This window comes from Psittacula echo (genome assembly GCF_963264785.1).
Source record: "Psittacula echo genome assembly, chromosome: 1".
Lineage (NCBI taxonomy): Eukaryota > Metazoa > Chordata > Aves > Psittaciformes > Psittacidae > Psittacula > Psittacula echo.
Window position 1 is genome coordinate 690,409 of NC_137735.1, and position 20,323 is coordinate 710,731.

At 50.9% G+C, this 20,323-nt stretch overlaps 1 protein-coding gene across 1 annotated transcript in view; it reads left to right on the forward strand.

Annotated features, from left to right (window-relative positions):
* Positions 1-19,982, forward strand: part of DYSF (dysferlin) — a gene marked incomplete at both ends in the record, with an annotated part of 87,874 nt that extends 67,892 nt beyond the window's left edge. The window contains 5 exons of the mRNA XM_080620743.1: positions 9,791-9,890; positions 11,233-11,411; positions 12,118-12,227; positions 12,667-12,814; positions 19,944-19,982. Coding sequence (XP_080476869.1) covers positions 9,791-9,890; positions 11,233-11,411; positions 12,118-12,227; positions 12,667-12,814; positions 19,944-19,982 — 576 coding nt within the window. The remainder of the gene's footprint in view (positions 1-9,790; positions 9,891-11,232; positions 11,412-12,117; positions 12,228-12,666; positions 12,815-19,943) is intronic.
* Positions 19,983-20,323: the final 341 nt, after the last annotated feature.

Sequence of the window (20,323 nt, forward strand, 5' to 3'; positions counted from 1 at the left end):
TATATGGGGATGGTTGGGTGTGCACCTCTGGTCTCCAGCATGGCATAATGGACATTGTGCTGTACAATAGCCTCACAGAAGGGCTAAAGAGGGTGAAAGGAAGAAGTTCTTTACTATGAGGGTGATGAGGTGCTCGAACAGGTTGTTCAGGTGGTAAATGCCCCATCCCTGGCAGTGTTCAAGGCCAGGCTGGATGGGGCTTGGAGCAACCTGCTCTTGCAGAAAGTGTCCCTGCCTGTGGCAGGGGTGATCTTAAGGTCCTTTCCAATACAAACCATTCCATGATTCTATGGTCCTATGAAGGATCTGTTTCCAAAGTGCCTGAAGGGGTAGGCAGGAGGACATGCAGGAGCGTGCCATTGATGCAGAGATGTGAAGAAAAGCTTTGGTTTGGGATTCAGGGTGAAGATGCCCTTGGTCTAAAAGCGAGCTGTGTGCTCAGCTGGGGAGTTAAAAGTGGGTGTGATATTGGCCCCCTCATTCCTACATCTGTAGCTTGCTATTGCTTGTGGTGTCCTTAGACAAGTCAGTGCATGTGATGATCAAATGTGGACTGGGAGTTGCACAGGGGGAAGGAAACAGGGATAGAGTTGGGTGCATACATGGGATAACGCTGGTGAAAACTGTCTCTCGGGATGCTTTAGGCGAGGGAGATCTGTTCACTTACATTTCCTGTTCATTGTATCTGTGTGGACAGCAGGGACAGTTTGTTCTGTGACACCTCCCTGCAAGCTCAGACCCCTTCAATCTTCATCCCTTCTCCCTGCCTTGCTGCTGGGAACACGACCATGAACGTTCAATGTTCATTGAACACAGGGTGCCCAAAGACACCTCATTGCAGTGGCACCATCTGCAGCCACATCTGGGCTCCCCATCCCAGCTCGTTCTGTGGGGCCAGCAAGGTCCCACCATGGCCTGGGTTGGAGCTGGGGGGTTTGCAGGGAAGATGCTGAGCAAATTCCTCATCCCTGGAGCCAGATGATCCCTGCGAGCTTCCAACTGGCTGGCTGGGTAGTTAAAGTGATGGACAGGATCCGAGCCGGGCCCGTTTCACGCTTCATGTTAAACAAATCAAAAGTACAGTGTGTACTACATTCAATTATCCCCCTTTGAAAAAGCAGAGACCCCCCTATAAACCGCGTAGGAAACTCCATCCCACTGTGCTGATATTGCTTCTCCTCCGACCACATGTCTGCCAACACTGTACCAGAAAATAAACAGCTTGTAAAAGCTCTCTGTAAAGGCAAACCTAATGAATGGGAAAGCCGTGCTCTGTGTTTGTGGGACGCATTCCTCGCTGGCAATATTTGATCTCGCCATGTGCTGTTTGAACTCCAGGTTCATTACTGCTGCTGTAAAAGCCCATGTGCCCGACTTGAAACGCAGGCGAGGGAAAGTGGGGCTTAAATCAAACCGCTCCGACGGCAAAGGCTGAGCTGCTAAAAGCCACCTGCACCCGGTGGAGTTCCCGGCAGCAGCTCCCATTTGCTCTCCTTTGTTTGCTCCGCTCACTCCTCGCAGGCTGGAGCTCCCTTTGGCACTGCAGGAATGGGTCACCCCAACCCAGGCTGCAGATACGCTCCCGAAAGAGTGAGGATGCCCCTGGTTTAGATGAGCTCTTAGGCAGAAGCTCTTCCCTGTGAGGGTGCTGAGGCGCTGGCCCAGGGTGCCCAGAGAAGCTGTGGCTGCCCCATCCCTGGCAGTGTTCAAGGCCAGGTTGGACACAGGGGCTTGGAGCAAGCTGCTCCAGTGGAAGGGGTCCCTGCCCGTGGCAGGGGTTGGAGCTGGAGGAGCTTTAAGGTCCCTTCAACCCAAACCATTCTATGATGATTCTATGAGTCTCTACCACCCCCTCTCAGCATTTACTCCTCCTTCTGTTCTCACTTCTTCTTGTGCCACCTTTCTCCAGCAGCCATGGCCAAGTCAAGCCATGTCATTTGTGTGGCCACAGCACCCTTGCAGCTTGCCAAGTCCTCCAAGAAGACAATCCTTAGGTTGCAAATCAGTCAGTTTGGTGAAAGGGTCAATCCACATTGCGTGTTGGAGTGCTCTTCTTTCCCAGGGGGAGCTGGGGTACGTCATGGTCTTCATGACACGGTGTGTTGACTGAAATAGGGGAAGAACAGGCGGGTCCAGGTCCCGGATGAATGCAATGCTTTACTGCCAGCCAGCAGAGAGAAGAGCAGGGTTTAAACTTGAGATCCCCAGGTCTAAGCCTGGCAGGTGCTGATGCGCAGACAGTGTTATCAGATGGTCACAATCCAACCAGGGACCATCTCAGGGGCACTTTGTAGGGGGAAAATGTGTGACATTGCATTTGCCACGTTCAGCTTCAAGTGCCCGTTGCAGCAGTAGGTGTATGGAGCTGCCAAAGCCCCATTCTGGCTGTCCTGTGGGGCAGAAAAAGCCTAACACCGTGTGTCTGAACAAATGCCATAATGAACATTCAGGGTAGAATTTCAATGGACAAGTTAAACATCAGTGGTGCTTGAGCAGAGCTGGCAGTAAACCACTAGGTTGGAGCTTCCAAGACCTGGCTGGCTCGTTCATATGATACCACCTGAGAAGTGCTGCCTAAAGGAAATGGCAAGAGATGAACATAATGAGTTCAAATGGGAGCTTTGTTGGCAACTTCAAATCCATGTCATAGAACCATAGAATCATAGAATAGTTAGGGTTGGAAAGCACCTTAAGATCATCCAGTTCCAACCCCCTGCCATGGGCAGGGACACCTCACACTAAACCATGGCACCCAAGGCTCTGTCCAACCTGGCCTTGAACACCATGGCAGTGGCAGGAACCAGACCAAGGAACGGAGCTGTTGTCTTCGTGCTTGTTCTGCTGCTAGGCTATGGTGTTAGGTGTCAACAAGAAGATGAAGTAGTGATGCCAGGACACAAAATACTCTGTTCTGTGGAGTCAAAGAGAGCTGTTGGAAGAGGAGCCATCCCACTGCTGTAGAAGAAACTGCCTGTTTTATTCAGTGGGAAGGCTGGGGTGGTTGTGGTGAGGCTCTTGAAGGAGCTCTTACAATCATTCCATTTCTTCCACTTTGTGCTCTCAACTAAAGGGGCCCATCAGAGTTTCAAGCAGATGAGTTGCAACCTATCTGGGCACAAACCCACACTGACTTTGAGTTGGAGCCCTTTGGATAGCTGGCATTTGGCACGGCTAGAAGTAGGTGGTTCTATAGGATAATCCCTGGAATGTGGCAGTGAGATACCACAGTGATGCTTGCACATATCTCTTTGTATAACTGAGCCCCTCTTTCTGGAAGGTGCAGCTGAAGTCTCCATGTTTGCTGGTTCGGGCATTGAATGTAACAGCAAACCTGGTATGTGGAAGGGGTTTTTCCAGAAGCTCGTGGCATCTCAGAAACCACAGAATCATAGAATGGTTCGGGTTGGGAAGAACCTTAAGATCATCCAGTTCCAACCCCTGCCATGGGCAGGGATACTCACACTGGACTCTATTGCCCAAGGCTCTGTCCCACCTGGCCTTGAACACTGCCAGGGATGGAGCATTCACCACTTCTAAATCATACTAGAGATAGGTCTCAATATGAGGAAGAGGGAGGTTTGGGGTCTTAAACCCACCTAGAGGGAAAGGTGTAAAGGCATTTACTGAGGGAAGACAAGGGCTGTAACTCAGAGCTTCTTGTGTTCTGCTGCTGCGTGGAGAATAAATTCCCCCCTTCCTGGCACTGAGGCTTTCCCAGCTCCATCAGCTTCCCTTTGTTCTGGTTACTCTGTCTGCAGATTCCTTCCAGTGTCCTGACATCTTCCTGGTGCTGACAGTTCTGGCCTGCAGTGGGCTGGGGTGGACAAGGCAATCTGTGCTCCGGTTGCTTTTAGCTTGAAATCTTGAGTGTTAAGCGCTGATTTTTGTTAGAAACAGTTCCTATTTAATTGGATTGAAATATTCATTCTCTTTGGGGTCAGAAAGCGAAAAGAAAAGGTTATTGTCTTTTAATGCTGGATTTTTCCCTCTCCTGTGCCCTGTCCTTTATGCCTGTTTTCCTTGGTGACATCAGAAAGCAAAGTGAAACACAAAGCGTTCCTTTTGCTTCCTCTTTTAGCCAAAATGCAACATTTTGAATGGGCTTCAAGTGTTTTTTTCCAGGGGAAGGCAGAGCTGGACACGGCTGTCACGTATTCTGTATTTTAATGGCACTGCAGCAAATAGATTGTGCCTTCTGTAATGGGACAGGGCCAGCAGTTGTGAGCTGGGATGCACCAACAGCCTCTGATATTCAGGCAGGAGCTACTGCTGTGAACGTTGCTTTCCGATGGGTGTATGGAGAGGGGTGAGCAAAGCTTGGCTGTGTCTAGAACTGAAGGTGCAACAGCGTGGGTCATAAACTGGCCAGGACTGGGAGCTTGGAGCTCCCTGCTTGGCAATGGGACTGCCCAGAGGAGCTGTGGCTGCCCCATCCCTGGCAGTGTTCAAGGCCAGGTTGGACACAGGGGCTTGGAGCAAGCTGCTCCAGTGGAAGGGGTCCCTGCCCGTGGCAGGGGTTGGAGCTGGAGGAGCTTTAAGGTCCCTTCCAACCCAAACCATTCCATGCTTCCATGTCCCTGGCAAAGCCTGATAAACTCTGCCAGAAGGAAGGCATAGAAGGCTGAGAAAATAGCATTGCAGTGAGTGATTGCAGGGACTGAAATGAGGCTGTGTGCCCCGAGGTGAATATTATGGGTATTTCACACTCAGTTGTGGTGATGCCTGGAGTCTTCCTGCAGCTATTGCCAAGGCTGTGCCTGGATGTTCAGCTCATGCTGTACACTTGGGATCTGCCATCCGGATGATGGGAGGATGCGGAAAGCCAAGTGCCATGAGACCTGTGATGCCGTTGTTGGAGTTAACAACCACAGGGAGATCAAAGGGATGAGTTAGTGCAGTAGGAGTGCAATAATGAGTGCTATGGGCTGTCTGCTTGTTATGAGTACATGAAGTATCCCGATGGGATGAGGGTCAGAGGAACAGTTTCTCAACACTTTGAAGGAATGGCCCTGCAGGATTGTCCTGGCTCTGGCAGGATACGAGGCTCTTCTTGGCCATCTTATGAAGGGGGTCTCCTGTATGGTTTGGGCTCCCCAGTTGCTGTGGGATGAGGGACCCATGGGATGGGACCCACTTCCTTGGACGTGAACACGCTGGGGTCTCCCCACCTCCAAGTTCCTCCTTACTTTTGTATTCCGTGGCATTCCAGAGGAAACGCAGCCCTGTCAGCACTTCCTGGTGCTGTGAGCTTGTTTCTTCCCTGCCTCCCCTGCTGCATTATTCACAGCCATAAAATATCCACCAGCCTCCCCTCTCCCCCAGCCCTGCAAAGCAAGCCCCCAAGCAGTAACTCAAGCCCTGTCCTTCCCATTCCGTGCTAAAGGCTGGGACATAAATTCCTTGCCCTGGGCTGTTTTTATAGTGAACTCTTGGAGGTAGATTTAATCCTGAGGCCAATTTCACACTGCCTGAAACGGACCCATAAACTTAGCTCAGCATCGAATTCCTCCTTCCCTGCCTGCGCTTCCAGCTCTGCTCGGTCCCCAGCTCCCCGGGGCTCTGAGAAGGGAACTTCACCACCAGCCAAACCACATGCACAGGGGTTTTCCACAGGGGAGGCCAACAAGTTCCACGTTGCCACCTGGAAAGGGTTGAATCCTGCCTGAGTCATCCTTCATCAGGCAGGGAGTCCCAAGCTAAGGGGTTGTTGCTCCAGGGGTAGCAGTGGTGCTGGGGAAGCCAGGGGATGCAGCGAGCATCTGCTTGGCCAAGGGATGGGGTTGGTTTGCTTTGAGTGCGGGCACATCCTTCATAGTCACATAGAATGGTTTGGGTTGGAAGGGACCTTAAAGCTCCTCCAGTTCCAACCCCTGTCACGGGCAGGGACATCTTCCACTGGAGCAGCTTGCTCCAAGCCCCATCCTGCTCCATCCCTGGCAGTGTTCAAGGCCTATGGCAGGGGGTTGGGACTGGAGGAGCTTTAAGCTCCCTTCCAACCCAACTCAGGCTGGGATTCTATGATAACCCATGGTGAGATCATCCAACCAGCTGCTTCTTTAGGCATGGGCACATGGTTCCAGGGTTTTTCTCCTCTGGATGACTAACAACCCTTCTGCAGTGCAGGACCCAGCCAGTCCATGTTAGTACATGACTAACAACCCTTCTGCAGTGCAGGACCCAGCCAGTCCATGTTAGTACATGAGTAACAACCCTTCTGCAGTGCAGGACCCAGCCAGTCCATGTTAGTACATGACTAAGAACCCTTCTGCAGTGCAGGACCCAGCCAGTCCATGTTAGTACATGACTAAGAACCCTTCTGCAGTGCAGGACCCAGCCAGTCCATGTTAGTACATGACTAAAAACCCTTCTGCAGTGCAGGACCCAGCCAGTCCATGTTAGTACATGAGTAACAACCCTTCTGCAGTGCAGGACCCAGCCAGTCCATGTTAGTACATGACTAACAACCCTTCTGCAGTGCAGGACCCAGCCAGTCCATGTTAGTACATGAGTAACAACCCTTCTGCAGTGCAGGACCCAGCCAGTCCATGTTAGTACATGACTAACAACCCTTCTGCAGTGCAGGACCCAGCCAGTCCATGTTAGTACATGACTAAGAACCCTTCTGCAGTGCAGGACCCAGCCAGTCCATGTTAGTACATGACTAAGAACCCTTCTGCAGTGCAGGACCCAGCCAGTCCATGTTAGTACATGACTAAAAACCCTTCTGCAGTGCAGGACCCAGCCAGTCCATGTTAGTACATGAGTAACAACCCTTCTGCAGTGCAGGACCCAGCCAGTCCATGTTAGTACATGAGTAACAACCCTTCTGCAGTGCAGGACCCAGCCAGTCCATGTTAGTACATGACTAACAACCCTTCTGCAGTGCAGGACCCAGCCAGTCCATGTTAGTACATGAGTAACAACCCTTCTGCAGTGCAGGACCCAGCCAGTCCATGTTAGTACATGAGTAACAACCCTTCTGCAGTGCAGGACCCAGCCAGTCCATGTTAGTACATGACTAAGAACCCTTCTGCAGTGCAGGACCCAGCCAGTCCATGTTAGTACATGACTAAAAACCCTTCTGCAGTGCAGGACCCAGCCAGTCCATGTTAGTACATGAGTAACAACCCTTCTGCAGTGCAGGACCCAGCCAGTCCATGTTAGTACATGACTAACAACCCTTCTGCAGTGCAGGACCCAGCCAGTCCATGTTAGTACATGAGTAACAACCCTTCTGCAGTGCAGGACCCAGCCAGTCCATGTTAGTACATGAGTAACAACCCTTCTGCAGTGCAGGACCCAGCCAGTACAGGGGAAAGGGCAGAATCACCACAAGCTCTTTCTCTTTTTAGTGCTTTTAATTTAGAATGACTTATTACCTGGGAAATCATCCCCCCCTTTGCATAAACCCACACTCTAATACACTGCAATGGGCAGAGGGGGAGAGATGGAAGTTTCCATGGACTTGATTTTCTTTCTCTAGCTTATAAAATAGCTAAAACGCATAAATAAAACGCTCTGTTGCAAGAATGCTGGCATGTTGTCCCAGAGCAGGGCAGGGAGTGGAGCTGGACCGAAATACAACCATCCAGAGTGATCTCTTCAAGTGAACCCGGTCTCAACGGGCTTTAAGTGCCCACAGCCTCCCTGCTTGGGTATTTATGTTCCTATGGAGTGTGACCCAGTCTTTTCCCCCCTGGTTTTTATTGACTATAGAATGAATCCAGGTCCTGCAGCCACCTTGGTGAATTTATGGAGCTCCAAATGTGTGGTGGATAATGCTGCATTTCCTGCTCCATTTATGATGGTGCCGTGTGGCAGGACCCATGGCGCCCAGGACACACCTCCGAGCTGGGCCAGGAGACACCACTCGTGCCTCTGCCTCCTCTTTGCAAGCCTTGGCTGGAGCCAGGAATAACAAGACCTTGGCTTTGTGTGGCTCTCTCCTTCTGTCCTCACACCCCTCAGGCCTAACTCTAAGGCATCCTGCGGCATCCCCAAAGGGGTGTTAGATCCTGGGGGGAAATATCACTGCCTGCAGCCACAGAAATAGCAAAGTCTGTAGCAGGGGCACAAATCCACCCTAGGTTACAGTGCTGTGACCACAACATCATTGTCACGGTGATGGGATTCAAACCTGCCTTTTGAGACAAGTCTGATTTAAATCCATATTTAACTTTTAATGCCCTCTAACTGGCTTTTGAGGAACGTTGGTGTGACCGTCCCGAAGGCAGAGCATCTGCTTTGCTGTTCACCTGCTCACTGTAGTAACCTGGCCACTGCAGTTGCAGACTTCTCATGGGTGCTTTGTAAATCATCTCCAACCCAGGAAGCAGAAAATGCTGCTTTATTCTATTGCTGAGCTCCCACATGGATGCTGTCTCCCAAGCAGTTAATACTACTATTAAGAATAAAGAATAGGAGTTCTTCATATATAATGATAATTAATATATAATAGTAATTCCTATATAGTAATAATTCCTTAGTACTGTGGCCGGGTTGCAGAATGGATGCGTGATGGCTCCCGCACTGCGCAAGGGCCAGGTCAATGATGATAATCAGAGGGGATGCTCATGGTGCAATTTGCATTCCAGGTGCTTTGCCAATAGGCTCCTGGGGCTGCTCCAAAGCCTTTCCATGGGCTGTCACAGCAGCTCTGGTGGCAGGGGTGGCAGACAAACAGTCGCCCATTTAACAGGAATGAAGGATATAGAGACAGTGACAGATCTCACATGGTGAGGGCTGAAATCAGGTGTCACAGTGCCACTGCCTCATCAGTTGGACCAGAGTCATGACTCTCTGGTGCTCTGAATCTCTCCTTTCTTGAACTTGGATGTGGTAGTAAATACGACCAGTGTGTGTGTAGCTTGGCAGCACCCAGGTAATGCTAACAGCAGATTAACTGGGACATCATGGCCAACTCCAGCACTCACCTGTCCTGAGGGTGAAAACCTGGGGGGGTGTGCAGAAAAGATGAACAAAGTCATTTGAGCAGCGAGGAATCATAGGACCATGGAATGGTTTGGGTTGGAAGGGATCTTAAGGCACATCCAGTCCTAACCCCTGCCACCTTCCACTAGAGCAGTTTGCTCCAAGCCCCATCTATCTTGGCCTTGAAAGCCCTGCTCTCTTTTGTTACGTATTCATGCTTAGTAACTAAACTTGGAGCCACAGGTACTACAAGGAGGAGAGGTGTTTGCTGGGCTGGAGTTGACCAACTGCGCACAAACCACTTACAATAGACCTGGCAGCAGATCAGACCAGAGCTGGATCCAGACTTGTGTAGGGCTCTGACTGGCAGAGCTGGATGAGAGATGAGCAGGAGGGGAAGGGATGTGTTTGAATTGCTTACTACAAGTGTCAATTTGAGTGTTACTCCTATATTTCCCAGGTGAAGGTGAAGTTGAGCAGCGTTATCACTCAACACCTATTGCTCTCTTTACGTTTCAGAGTCACCCTTATCTGATACGATGCTCTCACTCTGAAAGCTCCTATTTGCAAGCTCATGGTGCCTGTTTGCCCAAGTATTGTCACTATATTAAGGCACAAATTGATACCAACTCACCTCCAGAAGCATCTTGGGTTTTCCACTGAGCAGCCTTGTCCAAGAACTGGCCAGAGCCAGTGCTGTCCCCATGTGTGGCTCTGGCCCAGCAGAACCAGAGCAGAACACACGAGAGCATTATCCCACAGGACTTCTGCTGCTGTGGGATGGGATTAACCGGGCTCTGCCCACTTCTATTTATGAACCTTTTATTTGTCCTTGTTTTATTTTCTGGTGTGATTGTAGGAGCACTTCTGGAGCTTGGACAAGACAGAAAACAAGATTCCACCGCAGCTGATCTTCCAGATCTGGGACAATGACAAGTTCTCTTTTGATGACTATTTGGGTAAGTTGGGAGAACTTTTTGTCTCCATCCCCATTGATGCAGGCAGGAATGAAATAATTATGGAGTCCTGTCAGGGTATGAAGGAAGTGCAACAAGACCAGTTTAAGCCCCTGCAGAGGATTCAGTGTTGGGATGAGCTCAGGACTGATGATAGGTGGTTTGTGTTAGGCAGATTTCCAGTCTCAGCCTGCAGCAGCTTGTTCTTGGGCTGACATAGTGTTGAGAGCATCACTGAATCCAACAGAGCCATCACCTTCCAGGAACACCCTCATTCTCCATGACTTGTCTGAATCTGTGCTGAAACGTGCTCATCAGGGCTACGTGTATCTGAGCTGAGGCCACTCACCTGGTTTGAGGATCATTGACCTGGATGTTTAGACATGAACACAACTCAGTCCAATGCTTGCCTCTTTCAGTGCCAGTAATCATCCTCAGAGATCTAGGTTTAGGTCAAGGAGAGGAGAAACCAAACCCCTCTAATAGCGAGAACAGCAGAGCCATGTAGCACACCAGCTGTGCAGAAGCCGGAGGTTCCTGCATTATGAGTGGTTTTTGGTTGGATCTTGTTCTACCTTTCTTTTTGCCTCAAAAAGCCTTCAAACATCAAAAACTTCACTGAGGAAGGAAGTGATCAAGGTCCTTTCAAATCCTCTCCTTGATGAATTGCATAGGCTGAGCACCGAAATAACCTCTCCAAGGTGTGTTTTCCATTCTGGCTCTGACATAGAATCGTGGAATGGTTTGGGTTGAAGGGACCTTAAAGCTCCTCCAGCTCCAGCCCCTGCCACGGGCAGGGACCCCTTCCACTGGAGCAGCTTGCTCCAAGCCCCTGTGTCCAACCTGGCCTTGAGCACTGCCAGGGATGGGGCAGCCACAGCTTCTCTGGGCACCCTGGGCCAGCGCCTCAGCACCCTCACAGGGAAGAGCTTCTGCCTAAGAGCTCATCTCAGTCTCCCCTCGGGCAGGTTAAAGCCATTCCCCTTGGCCTGTCCCTACAGGCCCTTGTCCCAAGCCCCTCTCCAGCTTTCCTGCAGCCCCTTTAGGCACTGGAGCTGCTCTCAGGTCTCCCCTTCAGGAGCCTTCTCTTCTCCAGGCTGGACAAGCCCAGCTTGTCATGGAAATGCCAAGTGCTCAATTCCTAGGAAGAGCCACTGGCTAGAACTAGCCCTATGCTTGGAAACAGGGCCACACTTAAGCCTGTTCTCTCCCTTGCTATGTGGGCATCTTCCCAAGCTCCCTGCGGTCAGGAGGGTGCCAGAGGGAATATTTCTTTTGGGAAAGAATCCACATTGTAAGGACTCATTGCACTGAGATGCCTACCCAGTAACATTCCTCCTTGCAGGCTCCATTCAGATGGATCTCAACAGGATGCCCAAACCTGCCAAGACCGCTGAGAAGTGCTCCTTGGACCTAGTAGATGACACCTGGCCTTCAAGCCGCTTTGTGTCACTCTTTGAGCAGAAAACAGTCAAGGGATGGTGGCCCTGTGTTGCTGAGCAGGATCAGAAGAAGATCCTGGCGGTAAGGTGGCCTCTTGACAGGTTCTCCTAGGGCCTCTCACTCAAAGCATTGAGAAGGGATGCGGCCAGGCCAAGCATGTGCAGGATGCCATGGCCAGGGCAAGCAACACGGTGCTGGGCTGCACCTTTTACAGACTGGACCAGCTTTTGCCACTTGGATGTTCTCCAGGACTTGTCCTGCACCGTGCAAAAGCATCAGAAGAAATTATTTCTTCTGTGGGTTTTTTTTGCTGTGGTTTTTGGAACTTGCCACCTAATTTGACCCCGTATCTCATCTATTCTTAATGATGTTGTGTTGCGACAAGTACCAGGGAAAGGTTCCAGCTGGCAAACTGATCTATTTAAGTGCAAGTGTCTGGGCTCCTCTTCAAGTCTTCGGCAAGTGTTCCATGCAGGTAAGGGAGTCCAGGCAGTCAGTTCAGTCATTCAACATAAGATCATGGCCTTGGTTGCCTGAACTTGGGTATTGGTGACATTTGAGATGTCCTGGAGCATCTGAGATTGTTGTAGTGAGCAGTGAAGGATCTGCATGAAATCTGCTTTACTGGGCTCCTCGTGGTCCTCGTTGGTAGCGGTTGGGTTATGCTCAAGGCAGTTTTTCTTTCTCCAATGAGTGTTTTGCATCGTGCTTTGTTAATTTCTCACCTCTCCCCTTTCTTCCTGGTTTGGTTTTGTTTCTGAGTTTGGTTTCTGTTTAACCCACACAGGGCAAATTGGAAATGACTTTGGAAATCGTGGCAGAACAAGAGCACGAGGAGCGGCCGGCTGGCATGGGTCGGGATGAGCCGAATATGAACCCCAAGCTGGAGGACCCCAAGTAAGAGCAGCTTGAATGGAAAAGTAACCACCAAGGCTCAGAGTTCTCAAAGAGCAATTGAAAACCTGGGTTCTCAGTTTGGGGTCTGCAATGGGTTTGCTTCTGTGAAGGCTCCATTGCTGAACTGCTGATGCTCAGATTCTATGAGCTGAGACAAGCCAGGGTGGCTGGGAGCGGAGATCTGACACAGGGATCCACCCAAAGGGATCCCAGCCTGGTTTGGGTTGGAAGGGACCTTAAAGCTCCTCCAGCTCCAATCCGTGCCACGGGCAGGGACCCCTTCCACTGGAGCAGCTTGCTCCAAGCCCCTGTGTCCAACCTGGCCTTGGATGTGGGTTTGCAGGGTGAGCAGCCAGCACGTTACAACAGGTCATGCTCATGGGGTTGGGGGCCCAGGAGGGTGAAGCTCAGAAGTGACCTCAACTTTGTTTGGCTCCAGGCGCCCGGAAACCTCCTTCCTCTGGTTCACCTCCCCATACAAGACCCTGAAGTACATCCTGTGGCGGCGGTACAAGTGGGTGGTTATCCTGGCCCTCCTGCTCTTCATCTTGCTGCTCTTCCTGGGAATCTTCATCTACGCCTTCCCGGTACGATGACGGTGGGAGAGGACAGGGGGTTGACCAAGGTTGGCTCTGTGGTGACAGCGATGGTCCTGGTGCAGGTGGCTGCAAAGTGCCAGGGTGGTCCCTGAGGGACAACGTGGTGGGCCATGATGGGTCAAAAAGAGAGTTTGTGTTCTGGGCTCTGCTGCAGACTCACTGCAAGGTGCTACCCTCTTTGTGCCCATGTTTCAATTCATGTGTAATGATGCTGAGGTTTAATTGATGCTCTTCAATGAGGTTCCAGCAGCTGATACAGGAGGTGGTGCAGGTTGGTGGGAAAATCCCTGACAAACACAGAGCCTAGTTAAGAATGAAGCTAATTCCTAATTAGAATCATAGAATCCCAGCGTGGTTTGGTTTGAAGGGACCTTAAAGCTCCTCCAGCTCCAACCCCTGCCACGGGCAGGGACCCCTTCCACTGCAGCAGCTTGCTCCAAGCCCCTGTGTCCAACCTGGCCTTGAACACTGCCAGGGATGGGGCAGCCACAGCTTCTCTGGGCACCCTGGGCCAGCGCCTCAGCACCCTCACAGGGAAGAGCTTCTGCCTAAGAGCTCATCTCAGTCTCCCCTCTGGCAGGTTCAAGCCATTCCCCTTGGCCTGTCCCTACAGGCCCTTGTCCCAAGCCCCTCTCCAGGTTTCCTGCAGCCCCTTTGGATATTGCATTTTCAGGTTTTATTGCTATTATTATGTATGAGGAATGAAACTGAGCATTTTACAGGGCTGAGCAGTGGCAAACCCCACATTGGTCTGTAAGAGCTTAAAGATGCAGGTTTAAAGATCTTAAAGTCTGTAGATGGTGGGGCAGCCCCGTTTCTCACTATCAAGGCTTGGAGCACATTACACCAATGCAATGTCTGAAAGGAGGGGAAGAGTTTTCACCTCATTCATCACTAAAGTGGCTTTTTCTTGCCTTGCTGAAACTGGTGAACCGAAATAGAGAAATAACAGAGCCCTTTGCCTTCCCCTTTGGCCACCGATGGGGGTTTGTATCCTCCTCTGTTTCGACCACAATGGAATAATTCATGCTGGCTCTTGGATGCCATTTCCCCTCCTCTCAGACTGATAAGAAAAACAACCCGTTTCTCTCCTTCCAGCACTTAACAAATTCTCCTCCTTGTATAGGATTTCTTTACATATAGAGATACATATATATCTAAAGGAGCTCATTGGGGTAATTTATAACTTCATGTGAGAGAACGTGGCTGCCTCTTTCAGATGCCTTTGTGCGCTTGCAATGTGCAAGCAAAGAGCGAGGTGTGGAATGTCTCCTCACCAGCAGGACCACTTTCAGTTGACCTGAAGTCATGCATGTTCCATTGTTCCCATTGAGAAAATAGGGGTTGGAATTAGATCAAGGCTTTCCTCACCTCTGTATCCTTGTATCCATGGGAAAAGCTGGGATACCTCTACTGGAGAAATGGTTCTGGAGGTGCGAAAGAGTACGAAGGAGGAAATAATTGTGTGTGCGCTGTGCTTGCAGCCATTCCTAGAGACTCCCTCCATGTCAAGTGGCAGAAACCAAGCCTTTTTGACCAAGAACTCAGTGTTTCCCTGCAGATGCAAGTGGCTTTGCAGCCATTCCAGTGGGATCATATAAAACCAACGCCGAGGGGAGAAAACATTGCAAACTCTACATAGTGATTTACACTCATTATCGCTTGGGATGGGTCCCTCTTTCCAGCTCGATGTTGTTGTATTCAGTTTCAGTTTGGTCGGGTCAGGTTTTCGTTGTGTTTTGACAAAGGCAGGCCGTGCTTCATGGAATTTCCCTGCGTTTATGTCTCTTTGGCTGCTTCCCCTGGATTTTTGAGGTCACTGGTTCTGCATCCACTGGGAGGTTTGGTTCCTTCCCCGCTCCATCAGGCGCTAAGTTTGGCTGTCGCGCTGGTGATGGTTTGCTATGAGGATGCCCCTGGCATCCTGACCTTTGGCAGGGCTCACTGTCACAGCCCTGATTTAATGCATGGAAAACCAACCCCTCCTCACTTCTGTTCCGATCTGTGTTGTGCGAGCACCATCAGGTCCTGTTTAAAGTAAGGACCTTGCTGCTTTTAGCACTGTAGATGTAATCCTGCCACTTTACGTGCGGTTTTGAGGTCCCACACTGCAGGTAGAGGGTTCTGTGTGTGTCCTGCCCCTCTCATCCTGGCAAAGGGGTGGGTGATGGGAGGGAAACCTCAAGGGAATCCTGTTAGGACACGTGGACCATCAGTATGAGCAGGCAGAGGGCAAGGAACATGGATACAGGGATGCTAAGGAGCACATACAGAAGTGAAGTTACTATTTTCCTGCTTCTATTGCCCTTTTTGCTCTGGCCTTGCATGAAGAGGTCTTCCACAGCTTTCTGCTTGTTGGGACCTTCACTAGGACCTCCAGGGTCATTCCTGCACATTGAATCCCTGCTGCAGATAGATTGAATCCCTGCCTGCACATCGAATCCCTGCTGCAGATAGATTGAATGCCTGATGCACATTGAATCCCTGCCTGCAGATTGAATCCCTGCTGCATGTTGAATCCCTGCCTGCACATTGAATCCCTGCCTGCACATTGAATCCCCGCTGTACATTGAATCCCCGCCTGCACATTGAATCCCTGCTGTACATTGAATCCCTGCCTGCACATTGAATCCCTGCTGTACATTGAATCCCCGCTGCACATTGAATCCCCGCTGCACATTGAATCCCTGCCTGCACATTGAATCCCTGCCTGCACATTGAATCCCCGCTGCACACTGAATCCCTGCCTGCACATTGAATCCCTGCTGCACATTGAATCCCTGCTGCACATTGAATCCCCGCTGCACATTGAATCCCCGCTGCACATTGAATCCCCGCCTGCACATTGAATCCCTGCCTGCACATTGAATCCCTGCCTGCACATTGAATCCCTGCAGCACATTGAATCCCTGCCTGCACATTGAATCCCTGCTGCACATTGAATCCCTGCCTGCACATTGAATCCCTGCCTGCACATTGAATCCCCGCTGCACACTGAATCCCTGCCTGCACATTGAATCCCTGCCTGCAGATTGAATCCCTGCCTGCAGATTGAAACTCTGCTGCACATTGAATCCCTGCCTGCACATTGAATCCCTGCCTGCACATTGAATCCCTGCTGCAGATCAAATCTCTGCCTGCCTACAACCTCTCCTCCTTGGATCACTGTGTCCCAAATCTAGCTCCAAATCTTGTCCTGTTCGGACTCTGCCTGAAGACACCATGAGCTAAGCTAAGCCTGGATAGGCCACCTCCATCCCAAGCAGATGAGAATCTCCCCTGAACACAAACCCAGGGCATTTTCATTGGCTCTTAGTATAAAAATGGGATTTTCTTATTATTCATTCCTATTCCCCATGCAGTGCTGAAAGCTTCCAACCACAGACCCAGCTTTGTGGTCAGGGAGTAAGAGCAAATGTCCCATTTGAACGTTGTGTGCTTCCACCGGAATGGCAAAGGGCTTCTGTGCTTCCCAAACCCACCTATTCCCTTCAAAAGCTCAGGCTTTTCAGTGCATGATGAAGCTGATGCCTTGGTCTTGTTCGAATACCCATCAAGAGATGCTTTACACCCCAGGGAAGTGCTTCCTGAAGGCTGTATTCCAGGTTGTTCCCCAAATAGGCTTTACATGGAACTAGAAACCTCTGTGGATGTGGTGCCTTTGTGCTTCTGCTGTCCTCAGGACACAGAGTCCGTGTGATGGATCATGGGCTGGAATAAAGATCTTCCCATTCCTCATCTCATCTCCTCCCCAAAGCCTCTTTCCCAGGAGAGCTTTGTGCAACCAGCAGTTGTTTTCCAGCCAGGGAACGTGCACTGGCTGCGTTGGTGGGATCTGGAAGGAGCAGGGGGAGACCTGCAGGAGTGGGGAAGGGTCTGGAAGTGCTTTGGGATGAAGAGGAGGTGATCGGGATCCATGGGGAGCTGGGAGTACGGCAGTATGGGAAACTCAGGCACAAGTCCATCAGACATCAGTCATCATCAGCACAACTGTTTACAGAGCAACTCCCTCGAGTGGGTGAGAGGCCATTTCCAACTGGAAAACCTTTGGGTTTGGGTGGAAAACTGCTTGGTGTTGCAAATTTCCATGAAAAAAGTTGTCTGCTTTTAGGAAAATGGGAAAAAAATGTTGAAAATTGGATATTGTGAGGTTCCTCATAGTTTCACTCAGGCTCTTCCACCCAGTCTTAGTGTCAGGTTACTCCTGGTTTGCTTTGCAGAGTGGTTGTCATTATGGTCTACACAATCTAGGACTCTGGGAACAGTAATCCCTGGATATTTCCTATATGATTTCCTTATCCTTAGATTTAACTTGACGTCAGAACACTCCTTAACCAACAGATGATCAAATGAGCTCCAGCAGCTGGATGCTGAAGTGAGGGGAACTCTTCCAGTGGAAATAGGATGCTAATGTGGCAGATGAAGGTTAATGAACCATTGGAACAATGTGCTGAGGGCTGTGGTTAATTCATTGTTGCTTGAGGCATCCATGTATGGGGACTGAATGTTCTCCTGCAAGATAAGGTCCAGTTCCGGCCCATGCTCCTGTCCCACAGTGCTCATTTATGGCGCATTGTGAGGCTTTCTGGGAAGGGCCAATGGATTTGATGGACCTTTCATCCGTCATTGCTATAGCTGAGAAGAGCTTTGCCTTCTGCTGTGGGGATGGTTGAGCCAAAGCCTTGGGCTGCGCAAGGTCAGAAGAAAAGGTTGTAAAACTCCTGGGTTTGGAATCATGGAATCATGGCATGGGTTGGGTTGAAAGGACCTTAAAGCTCCTCCAGCTCCAACCCCTGCCACGGGCAGGGACCCCTTCCATTGGAGCAGCTTGCTCCAAGCCCCTGTGTCCAACCTGGCCTTGAACACTGCCAGGGATGGGGCAGCCACAGCTTCTCTGGGCACCCTGGGCCAGCGCCTCAGCACCCTCACAGGGAAGAGCTTGTCCTTGTATCCCACCTAAATTGCCCTCGTTGAGTCTGAAGCCGTTTCTGCCTCTGTAACATGCAGGGAATGTGGCAGCAAAGTCTTGTCCCCAGAGCAGTGCTTACTGTAAGGATGTCAGTGGCTACGACCACAGGGATAAGTCCTGCTCCTTCCAGCTGGAGCCAGCTCTGCCTCGCAGCACCATGCACGTGTTTACAGCCTTCAAAAGCTCTGTTTGTGTTCTGCAAGCCCAGCCCTGCTTCCGTTGCCATCAATTCCAATGACAGCCCGTGCCCTGTGCTGATGGATAATCCCGCTTGGCTTTCCGCTCTTTGTTAACACAGAGCCCAAGCGGGACACACAGCTTGCTGCCCTCCAGTATAGCACCAGTGACAGCATCCAACAAGGAGTGCTTTGGTGGATAGGCTCTGCGAGACAAATGGATGGATAATGAATTTGAAGGTTATATGTCACTGGAGGCCTTTTTAATGCCTTCTGGTACAGTGCCCTAACGCTGCTTGCTTGATTTATGGCGTTACTAGAAGTCCTCATTGGCAAACTGCCTCCTCATTTGCTGCATGTTGTAATTTATCAAGATGCCTTTGGTCAGGCTTGACTTTTGTTGTGTTCTTGGGGCTTTTTCCCTTCTATTCCCCCTGTTCCTCCAAAGATCTTGTGGGTAACAAGCACGATGTGCTGTTTCCAGAGCTGTTTTGCTTTCAAGTGACAGAGTGCTAGAACATCCTGTACCAATTAAACTCCATGTGCTGAGGAGGGACTTCCAAACTGGCTGGTTTGTGCTTGTGGGGCTTTGAACCAGAGCTACTTCAAATAGAGCTCTTTCCAAATGACCTAAGCAGGAGTCTTTGTGTTTCGTTGTGGTCTTGATAAGCAGAGTTTACACAGCTTATTCTTTATCCCGGGGCTGTCATCTCCTCTCAAGGAAGGAATGGCACGTTCCATAGGCTAAAATGCTGTGACACCTCGTTTTCCATGAGCCCCATTGTTCACTGGGCACTAACAGGGACAGTAGATCCCAGAACACAGGCACAGGAAGGTCTTGCCTGCAGTGTCTGCACTGAGGAACAAACCCCACACCCAATTCTGCTGCTGAAGGAGGTGCTTGAGGCATTGAGGGATGCAGGCAAGGCAGAGAACAAGGGTTCAGCAGTAGGTTTGCTGTTCTTGGTTGCCTGCTTTGGAGGTAGTCCATGGAGCTGCGGGCTAGGTCTGTACTGCACCAGGATGGGGCAGGGATCGAGAACCATCCTCTTGTTGTTCCAACCCAGCTGGTGGGATCCTGGGTGCAGGATGTGGCTCGTGGGAAGCAGCGCTCTGCAGAGAACATCCTTGCTTTGGCCAAGGGCCTGTAGGGACAGGCCAAGGGGAATGGCTTGAACCTGCCCGAGGGGAGACTGAGATGAGCTCTTAGGCAGAAGCTCTTCCCTGTGAGGGTGCTGAGGCGCTGGCCCAGGGTGCCCAGAGAAGCTGTGGCTGCCCCATCCCTGGCAGTGTTCAAGGCCAGGTTGGACACAGGGGCTTGGAGCAAGCTGCTCCAGTGGAAGGGGTCCCTGCCCGTGGCAGGGGTTGGAGCTGGAGGAGCTTTAAGGTCCCTTCCAACCCAAACCAGTCTGGGATCCTGTTCTGTGAGGTTGCCCATTTTGGGGGGATTGTGGGCAGATGGAGCCATAAGGATGTGATGCCAGGGCTTGGATAGAGAACCACGGGGTATGGGGGAGCTGCAGAAGGAGATGTTGGAGGCACCAGGAGCAACGCAGCAAAGAGCTGGATGTTGTCTCCTCACCTGTGTGTGCAGTGGGATGGAGCTGATGGGGAGGTGCCACATTCCTTATGGGGGGATGAAGAGGGGGGAATTTGTCTCCCAACTTGCGGAAGGAGCAAACAAAACCCAGGAGTGACTCCTGGTTCTTGCTGCCTGGGGCTTGTGACTGGAAACCTCTGTTAGAAGAAGGCAAGACCTGTTTTCTGCCATGTATTACCCTTTTTGCCATCCTTGCCCATAGCAATGCACTGCTGCTTGCTTGTCTCTGGGCTGGGAGCTCAGCATCGCTCCTGCCCTGAAGGCAGCTCCATCTGCACTTCTGTGTCCCCAGAGATGCTTTAACCTCCACATCCACCCTGCTGTGCCTGCTGCAGCTCAGCTCCTCTCTCCCTTGTTCTTCCATCCCTGCAGAACTATGCTGCTATGAAACTGGTGAAGCCTTTCAACTGAAGCTGTGCTGGGAAGAGCCTGGAAGGTCCAGTGCCTGCCTGGGGGTTTTGGAAGGACTCCGTGGCTCTGCATTGGATCCCATCTGCAAGTGGAGATGGAGAAGGAACAGCTTCACTCAGGCCCTAAGCTGCTGCCCAAATGAAGATCCAGCTGACGCTGATGCAACACAAGGAATCCCACCTCCAGCACCCGCCTCGGAAGCGCATCCCAACCCTACCTGCTCTCAAATACTTCTTGTTTTACTTCCTTGTCTGTCGTCTCTTTGGGGCTGGTTTTGGTTAAGCAGAACTGAAGAGGGTGGGGGACAAAAGGACCTTTTTACATGCAGCCTGCATGGAGCC